Source organism: Corvus kubaryi, unplaced genomic scaffold (genome assembly GCF_017639235.1).
Source record: "Corvus kubaryi isolate FWS band 111438036 unplaced genomic scaffold, C.kubaryi_AGA036_p1.0 133, whole genome shotgun sequence".
Classification (NCBI taxonomy): domain Eukaryota; kingdom Metazoa; phylum Chordata; class Aves; order Passeriformes; family Corvidae; genus Corvus; species Corvus kubaryi.
The window spans coordinates 443409-464259 of NW_024580667.1; the positions used below are offsets into that span (position 1 = coordinate 443409).

At 40.9% G+C, this 20851-nt stretch overlaps 2 protein-coding genes across 3 annotated transcripts in view; both read right to left on the reverse strand.

Annotated features, from left to right (window-relative positions):
* Nucleotides 1-501: 501 nt before the first annotated feature.
* PSMG1 (proteasome assembly chaperone 1) lies at nucleotides 502-7540 on the reverse strand. Its single transcript, XM_042033197.1, has 7 exons — nucleotides 7383-7540; nucleotides 7026-7123; nucleotides 5677-5828; nucleotides 5264-5326; nucleotides 3097-3295; nucleotides 2101-2237; nucleotides 502-1039 (listed from the first exon to the last, which is right to left on the reverse strand). The coding sequence occupies exons 1-7, from the start codon at nucleotides 7502-7504 to the stop codon at nucleotides 965-967; spliced, it is 846 nt and encodes a 281-aa protein (XP_041889131.1). The 5' UTR covers nucleotides 7505-7540; the 3' UTR covers nucleotides 502-964.
* Nucleotides 7541-9948: 2408 nt separating this feature from the next.
* Nucleotides 9949-20851, reverse strand: part of BRWD1 (bromodomain and WD repeat domain containing 1) — a 40991-nt gene continuing 30088 nt past the window's right edge. The window contains exons 33-41 of one of the 2 annotated variants that reach the window (XM_042033220.1): nucleotides 20590-20665; nucleotides 20080-20124; nucleotides 19836-19982; nucleotides 19004-19156; nucleotides 18562-18731; nucleotides 16917-17155; nucleotides 15963-16151; nucleotides 14515-15492; nucleotides 9949-12026 (exon numbers count right to left, since the gene is read on the reverse strand). In XM_042033220.1, coding sequence (XP_041889154.1) covers nucleotides 10900-12026; nucleotides 14515-15492; nucleotides 15963-16151; nucleotides 16917-17155; nucleotides 18562-18731; nucleotides 19004-19156; nucleotides 19836-19982; nucleotides 20080-20124; nucleotides 20590-20665 — 3124 coding nt within the window. In that variant the 3' untranslated portion in view covers nucleotides 9949-10899. Of the gene's footprint in view, nucleotides 12027-14514; nucleotides 15493-15962; nucleotides 16155-16916; nucleotides 17156-18561; nucleotides 18732-19003; nucleotides 19157-19835; nucleotides 19983-20079; nucleotides 20125-20589; nucleotides 20666-20851 lie in introns of both variants that reach the window. The other variant, XM_042033211.1, reaches the window with a different exon arrangement.

Here is a 20851-nt window from a genome sequence, read left to right on the forward strand (position 1 = left end):
TGTGAAGGAAAACACTGTTCAAAGATATCCACTGAGCATCCAGTGTAAGTCAAAGTTACACTCAGCAGAGAACAGAATTACCTGGGAGCAAATTAATACCTTCTTTAACAGCATTTTCTTCAACAAAATGTTAAATTAAACAGAGAGTACCACTCAGAGCTGCACCTCAGTCCTAGTTAATACTTTAAATAAACTGCTGAAATTGTTACCAACTTCCAGAGAATTTTTTGAGACACTTTAAAAACTTTTACTTTCCTCTAAAATTCACACACTCTGCCTAAGAGATCTCTTATTTTTCCTACCATTGCCCAAATTTTGGTGTTTTTAAAGTGGATTAAATCAGTTGGCCCTGGCAAATCCAGCTGAAGCAGCTTGTGATCCTGCCAGCCCCTTTGTGCAGGAGATTGTTTTCCACTAGCAAGTTTTAAAGGCATTTACCACACTTGAATTACTGTATTTTGTATCAATACATACATTAAAGAGGGCATGTGGAGCCATAAGTAAATGCAAACAAAATTCTCTGTATTTGTGGATGTAAAAGGACAGAGTGTATTTTCTCCATCACAGACAAATCTTTGAAGAGCATCAAATATTAGAAAAACCTTCAGGTCTCAAAATAAAGTAAAAAAGGAGAGTTCTTGTTAGATACAGACAGAATTCCTTAACTGTATTTCCTCTTTTACATATAAAAGGAATACTTTCAGGTAAGACAATCCCTTCAGGAGGAGAAAAAGGAGTTGCTTTTCATGCCCAAGATGTCTTTCCTAAAATCACTCTGGAAGAAAGTCTCCCAAGCCATGCAGGAGGGTGTTTACAGTGATGAAGTTAAAAGCAACAAAAATGAGTGGAAAAGTAAGAATCTACTGGAATTTATTCTACTTTTAAGGGACAAAAAAAAAAAAGTTCCCAGAAGTCCTCTAGAGAAGAAACTGGAGTCTACAAAAGTGCAGCATAAATGTCCGTGTCAGATGTAGATATTATTGTGAGTTTCACTGCTTGTCAGGAACTTCTTCAAAACCTTTGTGCTCTCAGAGGCATCCTGGGGAAAGGAAGACAGGATCAGCATCACCCACACTGCTGGGAACGAAACAAGAGCTCCTCCACTGGCCTCTGCTCCCCTTTTTATTATTCTGAACATCACTTTTCTTAAAGTATTAACTGTGAGCAAAACTCAGGTCTTCTGAATGAAGTTATCCACAGGAATCTGCAGTTCAGCAATAAAGTGGGATTTATTATTTTGCATTCCTCCTAACCTGGATATGAAGGGGAAAGTCTCTGTATTTGTCATTGTTCTCCTGCAGAGTTTAAATACTTAATGTTTTAGTCAGACTTATTCAGCAGAACAGAATGAGGTCTACTGAAAACTGACTTTGGAGCTGAAATAAACACCTCAGTACACACAGAGCTCTTTGGCATTGAAATCTGGGTTCAAAGTGTTCTCAACCAACTAAAATTCAATTTAAAACATTTCAGAAAGAGCAAAACATTCATTTCAGGAGCTGCAATGGGAATTTATGGGAGTAATGGGATTTACTGTGAGGCCTTGGCACAGAGAAATTGTGGCTGCCCCATCCCTGGAAGTGTCCAAGGCCAGGCTGGATTTCACAGCTGCTGGATTAATGCAAAAATGTTAAAAATCATCTTCAGAAGTTTGGTCTTTTAGTGGCAAAAAAGTTATAGATCAAAATGGGTATTTTAAGAAGCTTTCCTGTATGCCAGAAAACAGGCAGATACACAACTAGAACGGAGCCATCTAGTATATGACTGAAAATTTAAAAAAACCACACAACAAAAAGCTTAGAAGTTTTAAATGAGACAACTCCAAAGGAAACTGCAGCTTACACAAGCACAAGAAATCCCTCCCTGATATACCACTGGAAGAGCCCAAAAAATCAGAATGAAGCTTTGAGGGAAGCTGTGGATTCATTCTTTCTAAGCCACACAGATGTTACAGCAGGTGCAAGCACTGCCATTAAAATCTGTATTTTTCTGCCTCTTCAGATGAAATCCCCTCAGAGACACAGGAACAGCAGAATGCAAGAGATGAAAACAGACAAAACAAGCCCACAGCTCCCATTAATTTTAAATAGGAAATTTTACCTTGGCTAAACTCTTCAGGAGTTCAGAAGAAAGCAGAGGCTTGAAGGCTTCAATGGTAACCGTGTCCAGCTTGATGACATCAGTGTAACACTGATACAGCACTGCAGGGATCTGCCACACCTGACAGTAACTCAGGACTAAGCACAAGTCAAAGGAAAATTTGTGTTATATTCAGCAGAAAAGGAATCTCAGTTCTGGGTACAAAAGTCAGAACTTTAAACCCATGGAAGTTTCTAAATTAACTGCTCAGAATCCTGACTGCTGGAGCAGCCACCCCTCGTCCTCTAGATAGACAAGGAAATAAAACAACCAAAAATTAGTTAAATGCAGGTATTTCTTCCTGGCAAATACCTTAACTGGAAACTGTACTGTTGGTAAATAAAAATAGTATCAACAGCTGCAAAAAAACCTAAAAAGAAACCCAAACAAAAAAACAAACATAAAAAAATGTGAACAAGAGAAAATCATCCACTTTTAGCTCCTGCCAGACAAGTTTTTCCTCATGCTGCTACCATTTGGGATTGGAAAATGAAAAGCTCGAGGATTTTATTAAATTAGATAATAAAACTGAATCTAACTTTCCCATGAGGTTGATCACCAGCACGGTGCAACTTTCCCTACCTGTAATATACAGAAAGGATTTTATGAGCCTTTACTTTGGATGCTCAGATGAAAACAATTCTTAATAAACCTTACTTAATTCATAAGTAAAATTTAAAAAAACTCACTGTACAATACGCTTTGTAAGGCTACACTAAATAATTTTCCACTACTTCTGTCCCACACACAAAGGGTAAAAGGATTTGTTTGGAAACTCATCCTTATTTTCCAGGGTGAAATGTAAGAAGGGAAACTATTAGGAAATAATTTTTAAAGAGCTCACTTGTCAGCCAGTTCCCACAATCAAGCAAAAATTCTAATTGCAGTGGGATGCTCCTCAAAGGGCATTTTGTGTTACCACCAGCAGCCCTGTAAATAATTGGAACTGCAAAGTACCAGCAGCAGGAAGATCCCTCACAATGTTGGGCTGCTCCAGCAGCGGGCAGCAGACCTGGTCTTGGAATTCTTTGGTCTTCAAGGCTTTCAGGAATGGAGATGCAAGTGTTAGAGTGGATTCCTGAGTTTTATAATCAGCTACAGGACATGTGGAAAGGATGGTTACTTGCAAGCCTTTCTTCTGCATGGAGCCAAAAACCTGAAATTAAAAAAAAATACATAGCAAAGTTTCTCTTTTCACAATAAAAGCAGAGAAACCTCAAAGATTCATTTCAATTTCAGTGCAAAGGGCACTTAAACTCAGGTCTGCAAGACTACTAAGGTTTGATTCACGGCCTTCAGGTAGAAATTTCCCAGGTATTGCTCTTGGGATGGAGATAAAAAGCCCCAAAACAACAGCTGACATGTTTTCCAAGTCTAGTGATCTTCTGGAGAGGTTTTAGGTCTTCAGCACTTTCCATTCAATATATTATGATTTACTGCTTTAATTAATGGTGATTACAGAAACAAAAAGGATTGCAAATAGAAACAGGGAGCTCACTGAGCTGCAAAACATTTGAAATGAAAATTGTGCTCCCTGGATGTCCTACAATAATTTAAGAGTCTTTATTTTAAATACTCTGATTTTAGTTAATTCTGTTCAAGTTGAATTGAGAAAGAAAGTTTAAGGTTCTCTTTCTCAAATTCAAAGAACAGAGTTCTGAAGTACAAAACATTCTGGCCATCACAAAACACCAACAGAAGTAAAGGAAATAGAGAATTTGGAAACTGTGACAGAAACTTGCTTGTTTCTGTGTACCAATCCCAGAAGGGAAGCTGCCTGTTCCCTCCCATCACCGTGTCACCACTGTTGATAGACATCTGACAGAAATACTCAGAAGCCCACATATTTTCCACTTGCTTTGCTGGGAACACTGGCTGGAATGCCTGGCTGCAAAACTTCAGCCTGTGTGTTCTCGTTTGTCAGTGATCCCTTAGTGAGAAAACACACCCAGGTGCAAGGATCTGACTCGTGGAGATGCTCAGGAAATCAGGATTTACTACACAAAGAACAGGTCTGCAATCCACATTAAAAGCAAAAGATTGCCAGCACAAGGTTTCTGCTGCACATTTAAAAATACCATTAACCACAAAGCCTAAAAATACTCAGGAACATTGCCTTGGTACAACCACACTCCTGCTGTTCATGAACACCCACACTTGAAATCACACATAGCCACAAACAAATGGGGAAGACAACAACGCCCCAGTCAGCTTTCTTCTGCAATCCCAGTTTAAATGAAGTGCAGGAATGTGTGGAATACAGCAAAAGCAAAATGTCTGAGGTCTCAGGGTTTCTGCACTTCAAAATGAGCCACGATCCCCCACCAATGCTGTACTTATCTCTAACCACAGCTTTAGAACCCCTGCTTGTCCATCAGCTCAGCAGAGGTTTCAAGGCAGGGAGGGAGGGAGCAGACAGACAGCAAGACAAAATAAGCCACACTTCCCTCGAGGCAAAGCAGTGACCCAAATCCATCAGGAAAATCAAGAGGCGGAACATTCGCCCCCGGCTTTATCTTATTAAAGTCAAAATGATGATATTTGGAGGGACTTCACTGAGCCAGCAGTGCTGCTGTACCTGGATGATGCTGGGGTGAGGCACTGGGAATGTTAAATCTGGGAACAAATGGCACAAATGCTGCCTGGGAGGCACCTTCCCCTACAGCTCTCCCTTGGGAAAGGCACAGAACACACCCAGCAGCTGACACCATCCACCACGAGTTCCACAACTGGTTTGTCTGGTGATCCTTTGGCAGCTGTACAAATTGCTGCTGGTTTTTTTTTTAAGGAAGAATTCTCCCAGAGCTAAAATGCAGCTGAAATAAGCCATAGGAAATGAAAACCAAGCAGGAAAAAGGTCTGGGAAGTGGTTAAGGGCCAACAAAACTGACACTGTCCAAAAGGAGTGACTGCACTCAGCTGGGAGGCTACAGCAGATACAACTGGCAGCATCTAGAAAGGGATTTCAGAGACTCTGCAGAGAGTAAATTTATCTAGTTTTGAATATTGCATGAAAGAAAACCCCAGGGGAAAGTTATTTAACACTGTCATGTTTAAAGTACCAGAGAAGAAGATCCCCATCCTTCAGATTTTATTACCCAATTTATTTCCCTGCCAGTTTTACCTTCTCAAGCCACTGGAACTGCTGATCCTCAGCAACGTAGCAACTACACTGGCACAATAAAACCTTAAAAAAAGTAAAAAGTCATGTTAGCAAGTGGCTTAAAGAGCACAACAGCAGCTCAAAATCACCTGTAAGGATGATATGGCTGCAGACAACTTGATCAGTTATTCTGGGTTTCTTTAACTCTGTTTCAACGAGGATTTTTTGCTCACGAATGCACTGAAGCCATCAGGCTGTGACATCTTTGTGCTGAGCTTCACACACCAGAACTGCAGAGAGTTTTAGTGAGCATTAACCCTTCAGATGATTTATGAGATTATTCCATGATCCTACAGTGCCTTGTCTGGGGGTGGATGAAGGCTCTCTTCTTCAGAAAGCCAAAACTCAGAGGAATTAATGCTCAAGTCACTTACTGTGGGATCTGATATTAATCTGTAGAACAAACAGAAAGAGTCTGTGGGGAGGACGTTTGTGGTGCTGGATGTCCTGCACCACTCATTCCACAGCTTCACAACTCCAACCACTTCCCAGCACACAGAATCCAGGATGAAAGACGACAGGAAAGCTGCAAAAATCCAAAAAAAATACTGTTAATTTATGAAGAATAAAACCTCTCTCTCACAGATAAATAGCTGGACTAAAATAGATTTTTCTTCTGCAATTTGAAGGAAGAATAACTCATTTTTATCCACTTCAATTTATTGTCCAAATCCAGGAAACATCAGCAATGTGAGTAGCCCCACTGTATCCAAATTTAAAAAGATGAAGAGCTGCTCAACATACACAGATCCCTAACATAAAAATCACTTGTTCTTAAGAATTATATCATTACAATCAACTTCAATTTCTTTTATATTAATTAAGGATGTGAAATAGTAAGTCACTAATACTTTTTGACATAGCAGATACAACAGATTAGACACAAAAATCACAGAAGCAGCAAGGCAGAACTATTACATTGATTCTAAGCAAGGCAAGAGTGTTGCAAAAATGTTCATAAATCAGATTCCGGTCAGAAACTACAGAAGACATATCCAAAATTTCTATTACTATTTTCAAAGGAAAAACCTGAACCAAAAGCAAACAAATTAGCAAAGTTAACTTAGATAAAATCTAAATGCCATCTAAATGCAACTTAATTGCAAGCAAGACTTCTCAGTGCTATTAGAACAAAACTTTTACCAATTAACAAACAATCCCGGAGAGTTTACCAAACAAAAGCCAGGTAAAGGAAAAGGGGGATTGCCCCAACTAAAACCCCAAATTAAAACGTACTTCATTTTTCCCGTTCAACTGAAAATACATCAATTTTCAGGAGGAATAAACGGCTGTAACAAAAACCACGTTTTACATGTACAGAGGACTTTCAGCTTTCTCTGGAAAACTCACCTGCCTCCAGGTTTAACCTCTGCTCCTAAAGGAGGAGCTGCACAATCAGTAAATAGAGGAGCTTAAAGAAAGCTGGAAAAGGATTTTTCACAAGGCGTTGGGATGACAAGACAAGGGAGAATGACCTCAACTCAAGGAGGGCAGGGTTAGATGGGAGATTGGGCAGGAATTGTTCCCTGGCAGGGTGGGCAGGCCCTGGCACAGGGTGCCCAGAGCAGCTGGGGCTGCCCCTGGATTCCTGGCAGTGCCCAAGGCCAGGCTGGACACTGGGGCTTGAAGAAGGGAATGTCCTGGCACACCTACACCTCCCTCCCACCTTCTGCCTCCTCAAATTTGCCCCCCAAACCCCAGCAGCATCTGGTTCTGCACGCACCCGCAGCGTTCCTTCCTATGGCCACAAGGAACCTGGAGCACACCAAGGGCTCCTCGGCACAGCCGCGCGACTTCCAGGTCCACAGGACATCGACCTCCCTGGGAAAAGAACCACAGAACAGCCCGAGCTGGAAGGCACCCACAGGGATCATCCAGTGCAAGCCCTGGCCCTGCACAGACCCCCCACCAATCCCAGCCTGGGCATCCCTGGCAGCGCTGTCCAAACGCTCCTGGAGCTCTGGCAGCCTCGGGGCCGTGCCCATTCCCTGGGGAGCCTGGGCAGTGCCCAGCAGCCTCTGGGGGAAGAACCTTTCCCTGCTCTCCAGCCTGACCACCCCCGAACAGCCCCCGCCGGTACCTTTTCTTCTCGATCTCCCTGCGGATCTCCCGGTCCTCGGGCGTCTCCTCCCGCGCCTCCTCCTCCTCGTCCAGGCCGGCCCGGGACGGGGCCACCACCACCTCCCCGAAGAAGGTCGCCATGGCCGCCGCCCGCGCCTGCGCGGCCCCGCCCCGCCGGAACAGAGCCCGGGCGGCTCCGGGGTCACCGCGGGCGGAGAGACGGCACCAGCACCGCCCCTCAGCGCGGAACCGCGGCCCCAAAGGCCCCGTCCCGACGCCTCTGGAACGCTCGCAGAGATGGTGACTCCATCGCCTCCCTGGGCAACTTCTTCCAAGGATTAACCAGCCTTTCAGGGGAGAAAATCTTCCAAATAGCTCATTTAAACCTCCCCTGGCTGAACGCGATGCCGTTTTGTCCTATCCCTGTTCCCTGGCAGCAGAGCCCGACCCCCCCGGCTGCCCCCTCCTGTCAGGGACTTGTGCAGAGCCACAAGGTCCCCCCTGAGCCTCCTTTGCTCCAGCCTGAGCCCCTTTCCCAGCTCCCTCAGCCGCTCCTGGGGCTCCAGCCCCTTCCCAGCTCCCTTCCCTGCCCTGGACACGCTCCAGCCCCTCCAGGGCTCTCCTGCAGGAGCCAGAACTGGGCACAGCCCTCGAGGGGCCTCTCAGTGCCCAGCACAGAGGGACAATCCCTGCCCTGCTCCTGCTGGACACACAATTCCTGACCCAGCCCAGGGGCCAGTGGCCTCTTGCCCACCTGAGCACCCCTGGGCTCGTGTCCAGCCGCTGGCACCAGCACCCCCAGGGCCTTTCCCAGCTTTCCAGCCCCTCTGCCCAGCCTGGAGCTCCATGGGGTTGCTGTGACCCAAGGGCAGGACCTGGCCCTTGGCCTGGTTGAACCAAATAAGAGCACAGTGACATTCCAGGTGTATGTACAGCTTTACTTTGGTCCACTAACACATGTACATCATCAAAGCCTTTAACACTAAAGAATCTGATTCCCTTACAGTTCTGTCCTGCACTTTAAATGCTTCCCTCCGTTCATGCTGCCTGATCACCTTCACAGATGCACGTCCTGCTTTTAAACAAACCAAAACACTCCCCCAAAGTCACATTAAATAAAGATCTACTTTTTACAGGTCTACTACTTTACTTCCCTGAGTACAGCTAGACCAAACCAAGAGTGCTCACTTAAAGGAAGGTGAAGGGACTCCCTTCTGCCAAGGCTGAAAAGAACCAGTTCTCTAACAGTCATCATGCTCCTTTAAATAAATTAAAAATAAATAAACTCTTAAAGGGTGAAAGAGTCAAAATACCTTTCCAGTTTAATAATTTCTCTTCCCACTGTCTAGGTGTATAGAATTAGGAAATACAGACCAGCACATGCTTTGCTTAGAAAATAAAAGTGTTTAGGGACCCCAAGGCAGTGGTACCCTCTGGGATCTACAGATCCAGAGGCCAGAACCTTCTCCAGCTTTCAGGGATCACCATGAACATGTGGGTGCACTATGACAGAATACAGCACCTGAAGGAAAACCAGCTTTGTAAATCTAAGCCTAGATTAGAAATACAAACTGACCAGCCAAATTTTAGCTGTTCAAACTGAAAATTAATAAAAACTCTGACGTTCAGTTATTCCCAAATTGGAGGTTGTGCTCCAGAGAACACTGAGAATAAGCAGCTGCTAAACAATGAAACTTGTGGAAAATATAAAAGAACAGTGGACTTACTACCTTGTAACTAAGGTTGCCCCTCAAAGAAAACACAAAGCCATTCTCAAATTTCATCGCTAAACATAACTGTGTTCGTATTTCAGAAACCAAATAAAGAATCCAGACAAACATTTATCTTGAATTTACAAAATTCTGCTGCATCCTATTAAAGACTATCCTCTAAATAAAATTTCCTGGAGCAAGAATGATTTAAACTTATATTTGGACTTCACATGGAAGCTTTAAGGGGGAAAAAAAAAAAAAAAAAAAGGTGTTTCTCTAAGGCAAAGTAATATCCTGGATAGCAAAGTGATGGCAAATACAGACAATGTCAGTGTGGGGGATGGAGAAGTGGCTCTCACTGATACCAGCTCCCTTTTCCATGATGCATTTCCATTTGTACAAGGAGTTCTGCCATTATCCACTGGGATTGTACAGCCACGCTGCATTTTTTTACCCCCTAACTCTTCCAGATCCCACTTCCAGTCCAATCTGCTGGCGAAACAATTCCCAAACTTGTTATTTCTGTTCAAATGAGCTGGGTTAGGATAAATCTGATATTCTGCCACATCTTCTACTGAATGATGTAATCAGGAATCACCAAGTTCTCCCAAGGGTGAGAAAGGGAAGCTGCAGAGCAGAGGAGGAACCCCGGAGTGGGGAAGGAGCAGAGATTCCCTGGTGTTGGGCTGAGGGCAGCTGTCGTGGGGCTCCCAGCAGCACAATTCCAGGGAAAACTAAGAATTTAGAGTTGCTGTGTGTATTTGTCGTTGAGATGTGTTCGATCAGGAACTTCCACATATTTTCCTGAAGAAATTTTCTTTCTTGTCAAGAAGAGCCACCTCAAACATTGTGAAAACAGGAGATGCACTGCAATGCTCAGAAACTGGTAAGGTTTAATCAATGGGAAATCCAACATTCAAACACTTTAAATATGGAGAAACAACAGAAACGTAGCAAAAACAGGTCTGGAATGTCGGAATCCTGCACCTCAAGCTTTCCACGGATAAAGAAAACAGAACAAGTGTTTTGTTTGTTTTTCTATTTTATAAAGAAAACACACAAAAACCCTTAGGCCCAAGAGTTCACCTGCATTTCATAATCTTAAAGTTTACAGTATAGAAGTCACATTAATGATGTACTACCTGTCAGCAGAACCCTCTCTTCACCAAAGCCTCTGGAATTGGCAAATAAACCTCTTCACTGGTAACTGCTTATCAGCAATGCCAGTACAGAACATTTCACACCTGCACTGAATCAAGTTGTGAAGTTACAGCCTTTTCATTCCTCTTTTGATGCAATGCTTGCATCCACCAGGTTTTTAGAGTGTGTACTATTATTTGGAAGCCTGTTTCTATTGCAGATGATTTCATACAGCGTTAGAGATGTTTGAAATCTGTTCTTGAATGTTGCATGACCTAGGTAGTATTTCATTGCAGCACCCATAATGATAATACTCAACATACTGCTATTAACCTGTTTGCAGTGTTTTAACATTTTTTAACTCTTGTTTATATGTAATAAAATACCAGTAAAGACAAAAAATTGCCCCTATAATGAGGCACATTTTGGCATCTGTGCTAAATGCTGCTACATGGGCAGGCAAGTGCAAGTCAAAATATGAAAAGGAGAAAGTCATCATCTAATCACATTCATAACTTTTTCATAGAAAAATATAAATATATTCCCTGAAATGTAGGACAAAGAAGAGCCAGCATCCATCAGGAGTTCTAGTGCTATTACCATTTAAAAAAAAAAAAAAAAAAAAAGAAAAAAAAGAAAAAAAGAAAAAAAAGAAGAGATGGGCTGGCTTTCCTTTTGTTAAGGTTACGTTTCGCACTCGGCGTCCTCGAGGGCTCTGTCGTCGTCGTCGTCGTTGTAGCGCACAGTCCGCCGGCCGCCGTTGCGCGTGCGGATCTTGGAGCGCCGCTGGGCCCGCCTGCACTCGCCGTACTCCACGTCCTCCGAGTCCTGCTCCTGGCTGCCTTTCCAGCGTTTCCTCCGCTGCGGCCTCCTGGAAGGCTTCAGTGAGTTGAGGTTGGGGATTTCTTTCCTGGTGGTTTTTGATTTCCTCTTGCGCTTCCTCGTTTCCGTGGCGTCGCTGCAGATGGTGTTATCAGTTCCAGAGTCCGAGGAGAAACAGTTGAAGTTGGCTTTGGAGCTTCCTGCAGTCCCGGGTGCTTCCACATCCTCAGAGACAGAGCTTTTCTCCTCTTTCTTCCCTCCAGTGTCGGATTCTGCTGTTTCTTTGAAGTCATCCACCAGTTTTGATCTCTTGAAAGAAGCTCTGGATTTTTTATTTGCTGCTACTCTGGTATTTTTAGTTTCAAGTTTAGCTAAGTCAGAATCTACCTCCTCTTCAGAGTTACTCATACAATGGTTGTGGGCTGAAGCTGCCTGCCTAGAAACTCCCCAGTTTCCCCCATTTTCTACCCTGTGGTTTGTGGAATTCTCCTCTGAGGAGTCGTAGTCAAAACTGTTCAGAGCTGCAGCACAGAGGGGTTTGTGTGGCTGCTTGTGGTTATCGCTCTGCTTCTGAGTCTCTGTCTCCGAGTCAGTCCTTTCATTCTCAGACTCAATAATATATTTCCTTTTAGAAACAGAAGACACAGGGCAGGAAGGCTTTTTCCTGCCAGAAACCTGTTCTCTCTCATTTTCAGACTTGGAACAAGCCTCCACCTCCGAGCTGTCGAACAGCTTCTTCCTGCAGGCTGAAGACACACTGCCCTGGAGCTGCTTGCGGTTCTTTCTGACTGGGTAAACACTTTCTGAGCTTGATAATTCCTCCTTTGCATCGCTCATGATCTTGATCTTATTGGCTGCCAGCGTGGCACATCTGCGGGGGTTCTTCTTCTCCGCCACGTTGGACACCTTGATGTGTTTCTTGTAGTTGATGATGCACGTCCTGCTCCGCAGCACTTTGGGACTCTGGCCAGCCTCCTCTGATGCTGGTTCTACAAAAGGAAGATGAAAAAGTTCTTTTTAATGTCTTACATTCCTGAAAGCATTAGTTTATTATGCCCCAATGGTGCCACCTTTAATGAAATACACAAATACTGAATTTTATTTTGATTTCACCTGTTAAGTGCAATTTATCTCAATTCTTTAATAAAAATTCCATCAGTATCCCAGGGATACCTTTAACTCTTGAGATGGTCACTTTCAAACCATTTCATTGTCTCAAAAGTGCATTCTTTAGCATCACCCTGTTAATTAGCTCAGAAATTACAACTTACCTAGCTTAGCAAACAAATGCCTTCATATTATTAATACTTACATCATTAACAGTTGTATTTTTCTTACTAGAATAAAATTTACAACACTAGTTAGACTTTTAGACCTTTTTAATCTAAAAAGGAAACTGTAATATTTCATGTAGATGCAAGTTTCACAATTTTAGATGGCTTCAGGTGGAGAACACTGAAACCTTTTAGCTCCTTAGTGACTTTAGCACTTCTGTTAGTAGTTTCTTATTTAATACATAACTTGCTTCTTATGTTGGGTTTTAAAACAGATATTCAGTCTGTAAATCATGTGAATGGTGCTATGAAGATCAGTGTTTCCCTTCTAAATAAAACAATTATTCATACATATGAATTTAAAAAATCAAAAGCAGAAGTTCTTGAAGTAAATTAAAAAAAAAATACTAACAGGGAAAAATCATGAGACAAATTCCAATGTCCAGCTGAGTACCAGTATTAACAATCTCTTCATATACCAGATTTGGTCCTTATTGCAATATAAATAATTTTATGTACTACTCCAGTATATTCCTATTTTTATGCTTTCAAAATTAATTTCCTTTATTTGTTAAGAGTTTCCAGAAATGACAGATAAATATTACTACTTGTAGTAGTTGTACTGTGTGATTTTATGGCCAAAGCACAACACATTTCTGCTGAACACTGCAAAATACTGTATAAAAGGTGAATTAATCCACAGACTAAGAAGAAGAAGAGTTAAATCTTATGCACTGTCCTCCAATACTATTTTAAGTAGCTGGAACACAAGGCTAAAGAATGAAACAGTCCAGCCTTTCTGCAACACTGCCAGAATATTAAAATTATATTTGGCATACGAGATCTTAACTTTGGAACAAATCCATAATGAAATGTATGGGAATTCCCCACTGAACATCCAGAATTAAAAGCTGCAAAGGGACAGCCAGGTGGCACAGGCAGAGAGAGGGAGCATTAAACCAACTACCCACAAAGACACAAAGATGCAAAAGTCTGGTTCAGCAAGGTGTCCTGGGGTTCAGGCCATACTCCAAACCTGGAATACTGGGTAGGAAAATCCAGCCTTAGCTCCAATCAGCTCAGCTGCAGGGGGCACTACAGCCCACAAAGTATTGACACAATTTATCTGAAAACTTTGCTTTCAATCTTTTCAAATATATCAAATCCCATGCTAAACACTACATATCTATAATATAGATTATATAATATACACTAAAGAACTATATAAAGACTTCATTTTATATCAAAATAGATTATACGTTATTTATATCAAATATATTTAAAAAATAACCAAAGCAAAACCTCCACGAAAATGATTTAGCTGGCTAATTGGGCAGTGTGCATATACATATATACAGTTATATATATAAAACACATACTTATATTTGAAAATAGAAACTCTAGAAATATGTCCCTACATATGTATTAAAAACTAAGATCTTGGTAAAAAACAAGTATATATTCCTTGGGGAAAACTGTCAACACAAAGTCACCTTAAGAGACAACAATTTTCTTAAGATTCTTCAAAGCCCAGTGACAGGTTTGGAAGGATAAAACCAAACCCCAACCTCTGAATAGTCTTTCAAATTCCAAATCAGGACTAATTCCCTGATTATACGGAGGCACAATGTACATTACCCAGTTTAATAAACATCAGCAGCATTCTCACAGGCTTAAAAAAGACCCAAACCAAAACAACTGTCTAAATCACGATCAGCCAGCACACAAAGATCTGAGTGACAGATAAAATTATGGAATAAAACCCAAAAATCAAAGAATTTAACTTTCTGAAACAAGTGGAATGATGAATTTTACTTCTGCCAAGTGCCCCTCTGTCTTAAGGACTCTACACATCATTGACAGAATAAAATCTGGAAGTCAAATCACGTTTCAGGTTCTGGTGCACACCATGGACGTGAGAATGTAATAAAAACACCTTTCCATCAATCTCATTTTGAAAAACTTATCAATAAAGTTACTTTAAACTGAAAATAGCTGTTGTAAATCAGCTGTAAATCTAGCACAGAAAATCTCAACAGAAAATTAAGGTAAGTTAACAGAACTTCAAACTAGAGGGTTTTGGTTACCAAAATCCTCAAAACAAGGAGCAGGACAAAGGGAGAGAACACTCTGCTCTCTTGGAGATTTTCTCTGTCATCTACTCAGTATTAAGAAACAGAGGAATTAACTTTAAAAACATTACCTTTTCTAACGATTTTTGTTTTTCCTTTCCTCTTCCTCATCTTTGCTTTTGCAGAAGTTTCACAGTAATTGCTGTTATTGGAGTCACTCTCTGAGTCCGAATCAGAAGAGCGATGGAAACTGGAGGCAGCTCCAGGTTTGGAACTCCTTATAATCCTAGTGGGCACCAAGCTCTCCCACACAAAACTCTCCCCCTCCCCTCTGGCTTCTGCTTCAGATTCTGCTGTGTCCTCTAAATCACTCAAGACTTTTGCTTTTTTTAAAGGAGGAGCAAGCTGCAGCCCAGAGACTTTCCTGCCATTCCACCTGTCCAACTCAGAGTCCGCCTCATCCTCAGAGTTGCTGACTGCAGCCTTAGCATGTGCAGATGTTGACTGATCAGAAACTTTTTGACTGCTCCCATCCTCAGAATTATGGCTTTTGGAGTCCTCCTCTGAAAAGTCTAAGGTGGGACTTTTCACTTTGGGAGACAGAGAGCAGATGGGGCCCCGGAGCTGTCTGTGACCATTGCTCTGCCAGCTCCTCTGCTTCGTCTGCGTGTCTGGCTCAGAATCCGAGGTTCCATTCTCAGACTCACTGACGAATTTCCTTCGTGGAGCAGAGGAGCCAGGCTGAGACAGACTTTTCCTCTTGGTGAGCTGCTCTTCTATTTCTTTGTCACTCTCAGACTTTAGGCCTGCCTCATCCTCGGATCCCTCCAGCAGCATTCTCCTGGCGGCGGCCGAGGCGTTCCGGTGGGGCAGCTTCCTGTTCCTGCATATTCCGATACTTTCCGAGCTCGACACCTCTTCCTCCACGTCACTCATCAGCCTCAGTTTATTGGCAGCCACAGCAGCGCTCCTGCGGGGCGTTTTCCTGTGCCTGCCCGTGCTGTTGCCGAGGGACTCGGATGTCACCACCGAAGTGTTTTCAGAGTCACTTCCATATAACTTCTTCCTGACCGTTTTCCTCGTATTCCCATTCTCCTGAAGAAGTGCTCCTGTAAAGGAAAGCAGAGATTAATATCTTAAATATATAATAGCAGCTTTGAAGTCTTGTCAAAACTGGGAGAGGTTCAGCCCACAGACATGATGCATGAAATATATTCCTCGTGACAGTCGTGCTTTTGCTGTCACAAGTTTCAGATGCATGCTGGTTTTGTGACAATTAGAAGAACTTCTTTATGAATTGCTGCTTTTTTTCTTAAAACATAAAATATTGCAAGACATTCCCTCTCACCAGGCTCTTGGTTTCCACCCTTCTCCCTTAAGTCATGAAAAAAAAAAAATCCTTTTAAAGTTGAGTGTAGTATTTGAGAGCTTCAAAATTAGCACCAATAAAAAAATGTGTATCTTACATATGCAACAATTAAAAAAAAAACTAACTACACTTATTTTTATAAATATATAAAAAAAATACATATAAATATGGATGTGTCTTGCTGTTCACAAGAAACTCCTCCCACCATACCTGTCTGTTTCCTCTGAGCAGCTCGATTCCGAGTCAGCCTGCGATTGCTGTTCCTCCTGCACACCCCGTTGTGCAGTGGAGGGGACACAGCAGCCCCAGAACAGCCTTTGCTGTCTTCTGAGCTGCTTGAGGAGGATGAAGATGATGAGGAAGTAGATGAAGAAACCCCAGAACCTTCTATTTCACTCTCTGCTAAAAAAAAAAAAAAGAAGCAGTAATTGGTAATTAGAATTCTAAACAGATTCCAGTTAAGAGTTACATTTTGCTGATCCTGGAAATCTTCAGTTTCCTCACATTATCTTAAAATATATTCTCATGCCTGAATATCTTACAGGGATCAAAGTGATGTCTCAACAAAATCCATATTCATGCAGTGTTCAATGACAGGAAGCCTCTTTAACCTGTATTTAAGTTTCAAATAAAGTAAACCAGCTCTTTTCAAACACCAGATTTAAGTAAAAAGCATGTTTAAAAAAAACCCCAAATAGAGAATATTTTCAAACAGATTTTACCAGGACTTGCATTTTTATCCTTTGGAATAAGCTGAATTTTTATCAAGGTGAGATTTAAGGGAAAAAACAGGAAAGTTTTTAAGTCTCAGAAACTTCTGTCACTTGCTAATTGTGGGTGCCAAGTTTTATATAACATATATATATACACACACATATGGGCATATAACCTGTATTTTATACAGTATCAATTATTAAATATTCTACGCTTTCCTGTTGACAGATTTTTTGATTAACAGAAGTCAATTGACTGTGTCCTACAAGATTTCAAAGAAATTTTATAACAACCACTGTAAATAACAAAAGTGTCCAAAATCCAGTAAAATATACAAAACTCTGCATCATCACACAAAAACCCCAAACCTTGTGTAAAAAATTCCACGTTAGGAACGCAAAGCTCATTTAACAACTCAGAATGCAAACTGCAGCAACTACAAACTCTGACCTGATGATAAAGCAGAACAATTAGTAGTTAGTGTTGTTGATCTGGCTTTTCCATTCCTCTCAAAGGATGCCAGGCAGGCAGAATCCGAGGATTCTCCCGAGGAACTCTGGTTGTAGGAGCCAGTGTTGGGTTTATGGCTTGAGACACAGGCGGCTCTGCTTGAGGTAGGCTGAGGAAAAGGATCTTCTTGCTCAGATTCAAGTTTGGCCTGAGACTTCAGTGGTTTCTGTTTCAAATTTCTAGTGAGAGCAAAAGTAGTAAGAGCAACACAGGTTGTAAAACTAGGTGAGATAAGGCAATTATGTATTTTAACAACATTTAATAGGATTTTATATTTCTGGGAGGGTAATTTATGAGCTAATGTGGTGTAGGACAATTTTAACTCTGACAAGGATAAACATGAAATGCTTTCATTAAAGTAACAGTCTGCACTCCTACTGAAGCTACACAAGAGGAGACAATCTTTCTCTGCTCTGAGAAACAGGGAATTTAATGGTGGATGTCCTCTAGACAATCTTGTTGTCTTATTTTCACCAGGAAGCTGCAGCAGCAGCCTCAATTCCTGTTGGGTTCCCAGCCTCTGGATAATTGCACATAAGCTTCAAACGAAGTGCTCTCCAGACTAACATTATTCCACAATAAACTTGAGCTCCCAACACACACAGAAGGTGGAACCTTACAGACAGTTCACTGGTTAAAATAAAGAAAACCTCACTAATTTGATTCTTCCTTACTACACACACCTGAGTGCTACCTGCCATCCTGCTGTGTCAATTATTTTCACCTACAGAACTGTTTTGTCAGTTTTTTCCTTACATTGCAGGTTTTCAGACATTCATCCAGGTGTACAAAGTGTATAATGCTATTTCTGTTATCCCAAACCTCCCTTCTGCTGTGCCCACTGCCTTGTAAGCAGTCACACACAATTCTCCAGACAGGAGCACAAGTGAGGTTCAAAAAGACAATTTCTGCCTATCCTGGTGTGTGGTAATCCCCTGAAATTAGATATTTTTTCTTAAAACTCTTATTCCTATTCTTTCCCTGCCAGAGAAAGAAGACTGGACAGCAGCAGAAGGGAAGAAGCTCAGTTTCAGTAATTTACCACATTTAGCTTTTGTATTTTGTCTCACTTTGTCCCACATGCAAATTAAGAACAAGAGATAATCGTGCCAAACAACAATTGTGTCAAAAGTTTGTTTGCCTTCCAAAGAGAAAAGGCAAATCTAGATCCCAACTGAAAGCTCCAGCAAGTGACAATTTCTAGAAATTCCACAGACTGACTTTATTCTGTATGTGACAAAATATGTATTTTATGCAGATTTTCATCTTTGTGATATATCCAGCAAGAAAATCTTTGTTTCATTCCTCATTATTTCAGTTAAACATTTATTTTCTGACTCAACTATTAAAAAAACCCCAACCTTTTCTACTCTTCTGTCTCTTCCTATTTCTCAGTTTTATACTACAAAAAAGCCCCTATTTTTTTTTTAACATATTGTTCCTACAGCATGAGAATTATAAAGTCTCACTGGGGTTACAAACCATTTAAAAAACCAATTGTTCCCCTCTTCACAGACTTACTGTGAGAGTCAATATGAGTATCAGTCAGCTGAGATAGATCTTTATACATTCCTAATTTAGTTACCTGAGCATTTTGGTGGGCTGCTGCACTGAGCTTTGATTATTAAATCTTCTCGTGTACCTCTGGTTTCTCCGTAGCTTTTCATTCTGTTTCTGACCATTTTTGAAATCTGAAACAATTCTTCTGATTTTCTCTTCAAACAGGGCTGACAATCTCAAGGTCATACTATAAATCTAGGTAATGAAGTGGTTTATATTAAAAACAGAGCCTTTGAGCCAAGACTAACAGTTGTAATATTAAAAACTGTACAGAAAAGCAATAGGAAAAGACAGGCAGTCCTATGGCACACTAAATAAACAGGAAATGATCATACTAAATATTTTTGTCATATTTCTCCTCACTATCTACTGAACCAGCAGCTTTACCAAAAGTACTGATAAACAAATTGCAAAGTAAAATTTAATTTCATTAAGACATTCATAAACCCCCAACTATTAACAGCTACCTTTGACTTTTTGTTTGGAGTGTAAGATTTTGCATTGCTAAATATCAATCTTATATCTTTGCACAGTTCCATTGGAGTGTCATAGTTTCCAGCTTCCAGAGTTTCCTTCACTGTACCAAAATCCATTGGAGTGTCTATAATATGCCTGTAATCCTATAAAAAACATATGAAAAAAAGACTTCTGTGAAAAGTATAAAGCAAAAAAACACTTCTGAATTTTATTTCTGTCATTTAGGAGTAGCTAAAATTACACAAATTATCTTCACCGGCAGTGGAAAGAGAAGCACCACGGCAGAAAGCAACACTTTTGCTGACACTGGTTGATTTAAAATCTCCTTTTCATTATCCCATGAATTTTATCAAGAGAAACAACAGACCTGGTATAAAAAACAGCCAAAAAAACCCCAAAACACAACAACCACAAAAAAAAACCCAAATCAAACCCCATCAAAACACCTTGATCTTTTTTTCTCTCCTGTTCATGGTTTTTTTTTTTTTTTAGAGAACCTCAAGATGTTTTTAAAGCCTGAAGTGAGACTCAAACTCAAAATGTGAAGTCACCAGGAAAAGTTATGCGCTGTAAAGAAGTTTTTTTTCCTTTAAATTAAGTTTGTTGGGGTTTTAGAGAAAAAAAGAGACTGAAGGGGTAGGAAGAATACCATGAACAACTGAAAGAGAGGGAAATAAATCAAACTCATAGCTCAGGCTCAGTAAACATATTTAAAGAAACTTTAATTAAGAAAATACAGATTTATGTAAAATTATTTCCCTACAAGGCACAGTAAGACAGCAAGAAAAAAAGAATCTATCAACGTTACTAAGAAGAACTTACCGGATATTGATCCAAATCAACTGGCTGCCTGAAAGGTTCAGAATCCTCACACTGGAAAATTAAATTCACCAGTTCCATGCACTGCTTCTTCCAACAGTTTTCATCATAGCCACTTTTCAGGCTTTTTCCTCTTTTAAAGCCCCGTCCCTTGGGGGAAAAAAAAAGTTAGGAAAAGCATTCCTGAAATACAGCAAGAAAAAATTCCACCTAATTTGGGTTATAAAGTAAAGACTGGCCAACTCACTTTTCTTCTTCTGTATGATGTTCTTGGAACACATTTTTCATCATCCTGCACAAAATAAAAACCAATGATCTTAAAAAAAACAGGTGATGGGGGCTAAAAGTATCCTTAGATTTAACACTGGTAAAATTACATTTTCTGCTCAATTCTTTCAATAAGACAGAAGATGAGCATAGAAAAAATGTAACACAGCATCTGGGAGACTTGGCAAGCAATATCCTAGAGAAGGACAAGAGTTGGGAGTCTGGAATGTTCAGTGGTTTGAGAAAAGGAAAAACCACAATCAGAATTGCAATTACCCAACAGCTTTCAACTTCAGTGACTAAATATTATCAGTAATGCAATTCACTGATAATAAATGACATAAAACGTTCATAAAAGCTTCTTAATATAGTCCATGTTTGTACTAGCTATGTAAATAACTCAGCAATTTTACCAACAATATTTGAAGTTTGGTGGTATCTTCTTACCACCATAAATTACTGGAATTTTTTACAAAAACCCCCAACTTACCAGATCAGCATCATGACAATCTTGTTCATCATCTGTTGTGCTACATAATTCAAAAATGTTTGTACAGTCCTGGTCACTGCAATGCAATTAAATCTCTGTTACTGGAATAGCAAAAGCAGAGCTGTTGTTTCCTAAATTAAACTCGGCCACAACCAAGTGCTACATATAAAAGGGAAGACAGTAACTAAGTATGAAACGGAATATAAAAATCAGGATTAGGGATTTGAAAGGGGCTACCCAGGTGCAGGAAGGCTGCTCACAC

What these genes read in the sequence shown, in the direction of transcription:
- PSMG1 (XM_042033197.1), bottom strand. Translation starts at nt 7,504, where the DNA reads ATGGCGACCTTCTTCGGGGAGGTGGTGGTGGCCCCGTCCCGGGCCGGC. An exon ending in AGGGAGATCGAGAAGAAAAG is followed by an intron (nt 7,124 to 7,382) that starts GTACCGGCGGGG and finishes TTCTTTTCCCAG; the next exon opens with GGAGGTCGATGTCCTGTGGA. An exon ending in GATTAATATCAGATCCCACA is followed by an intron (nt 5,327 to 5,676) that starts GTAAGTGACTTG and finishes ACTTTTTTTAAG; the next exon opens with GTTTTATTGTGCCAGTGTAG.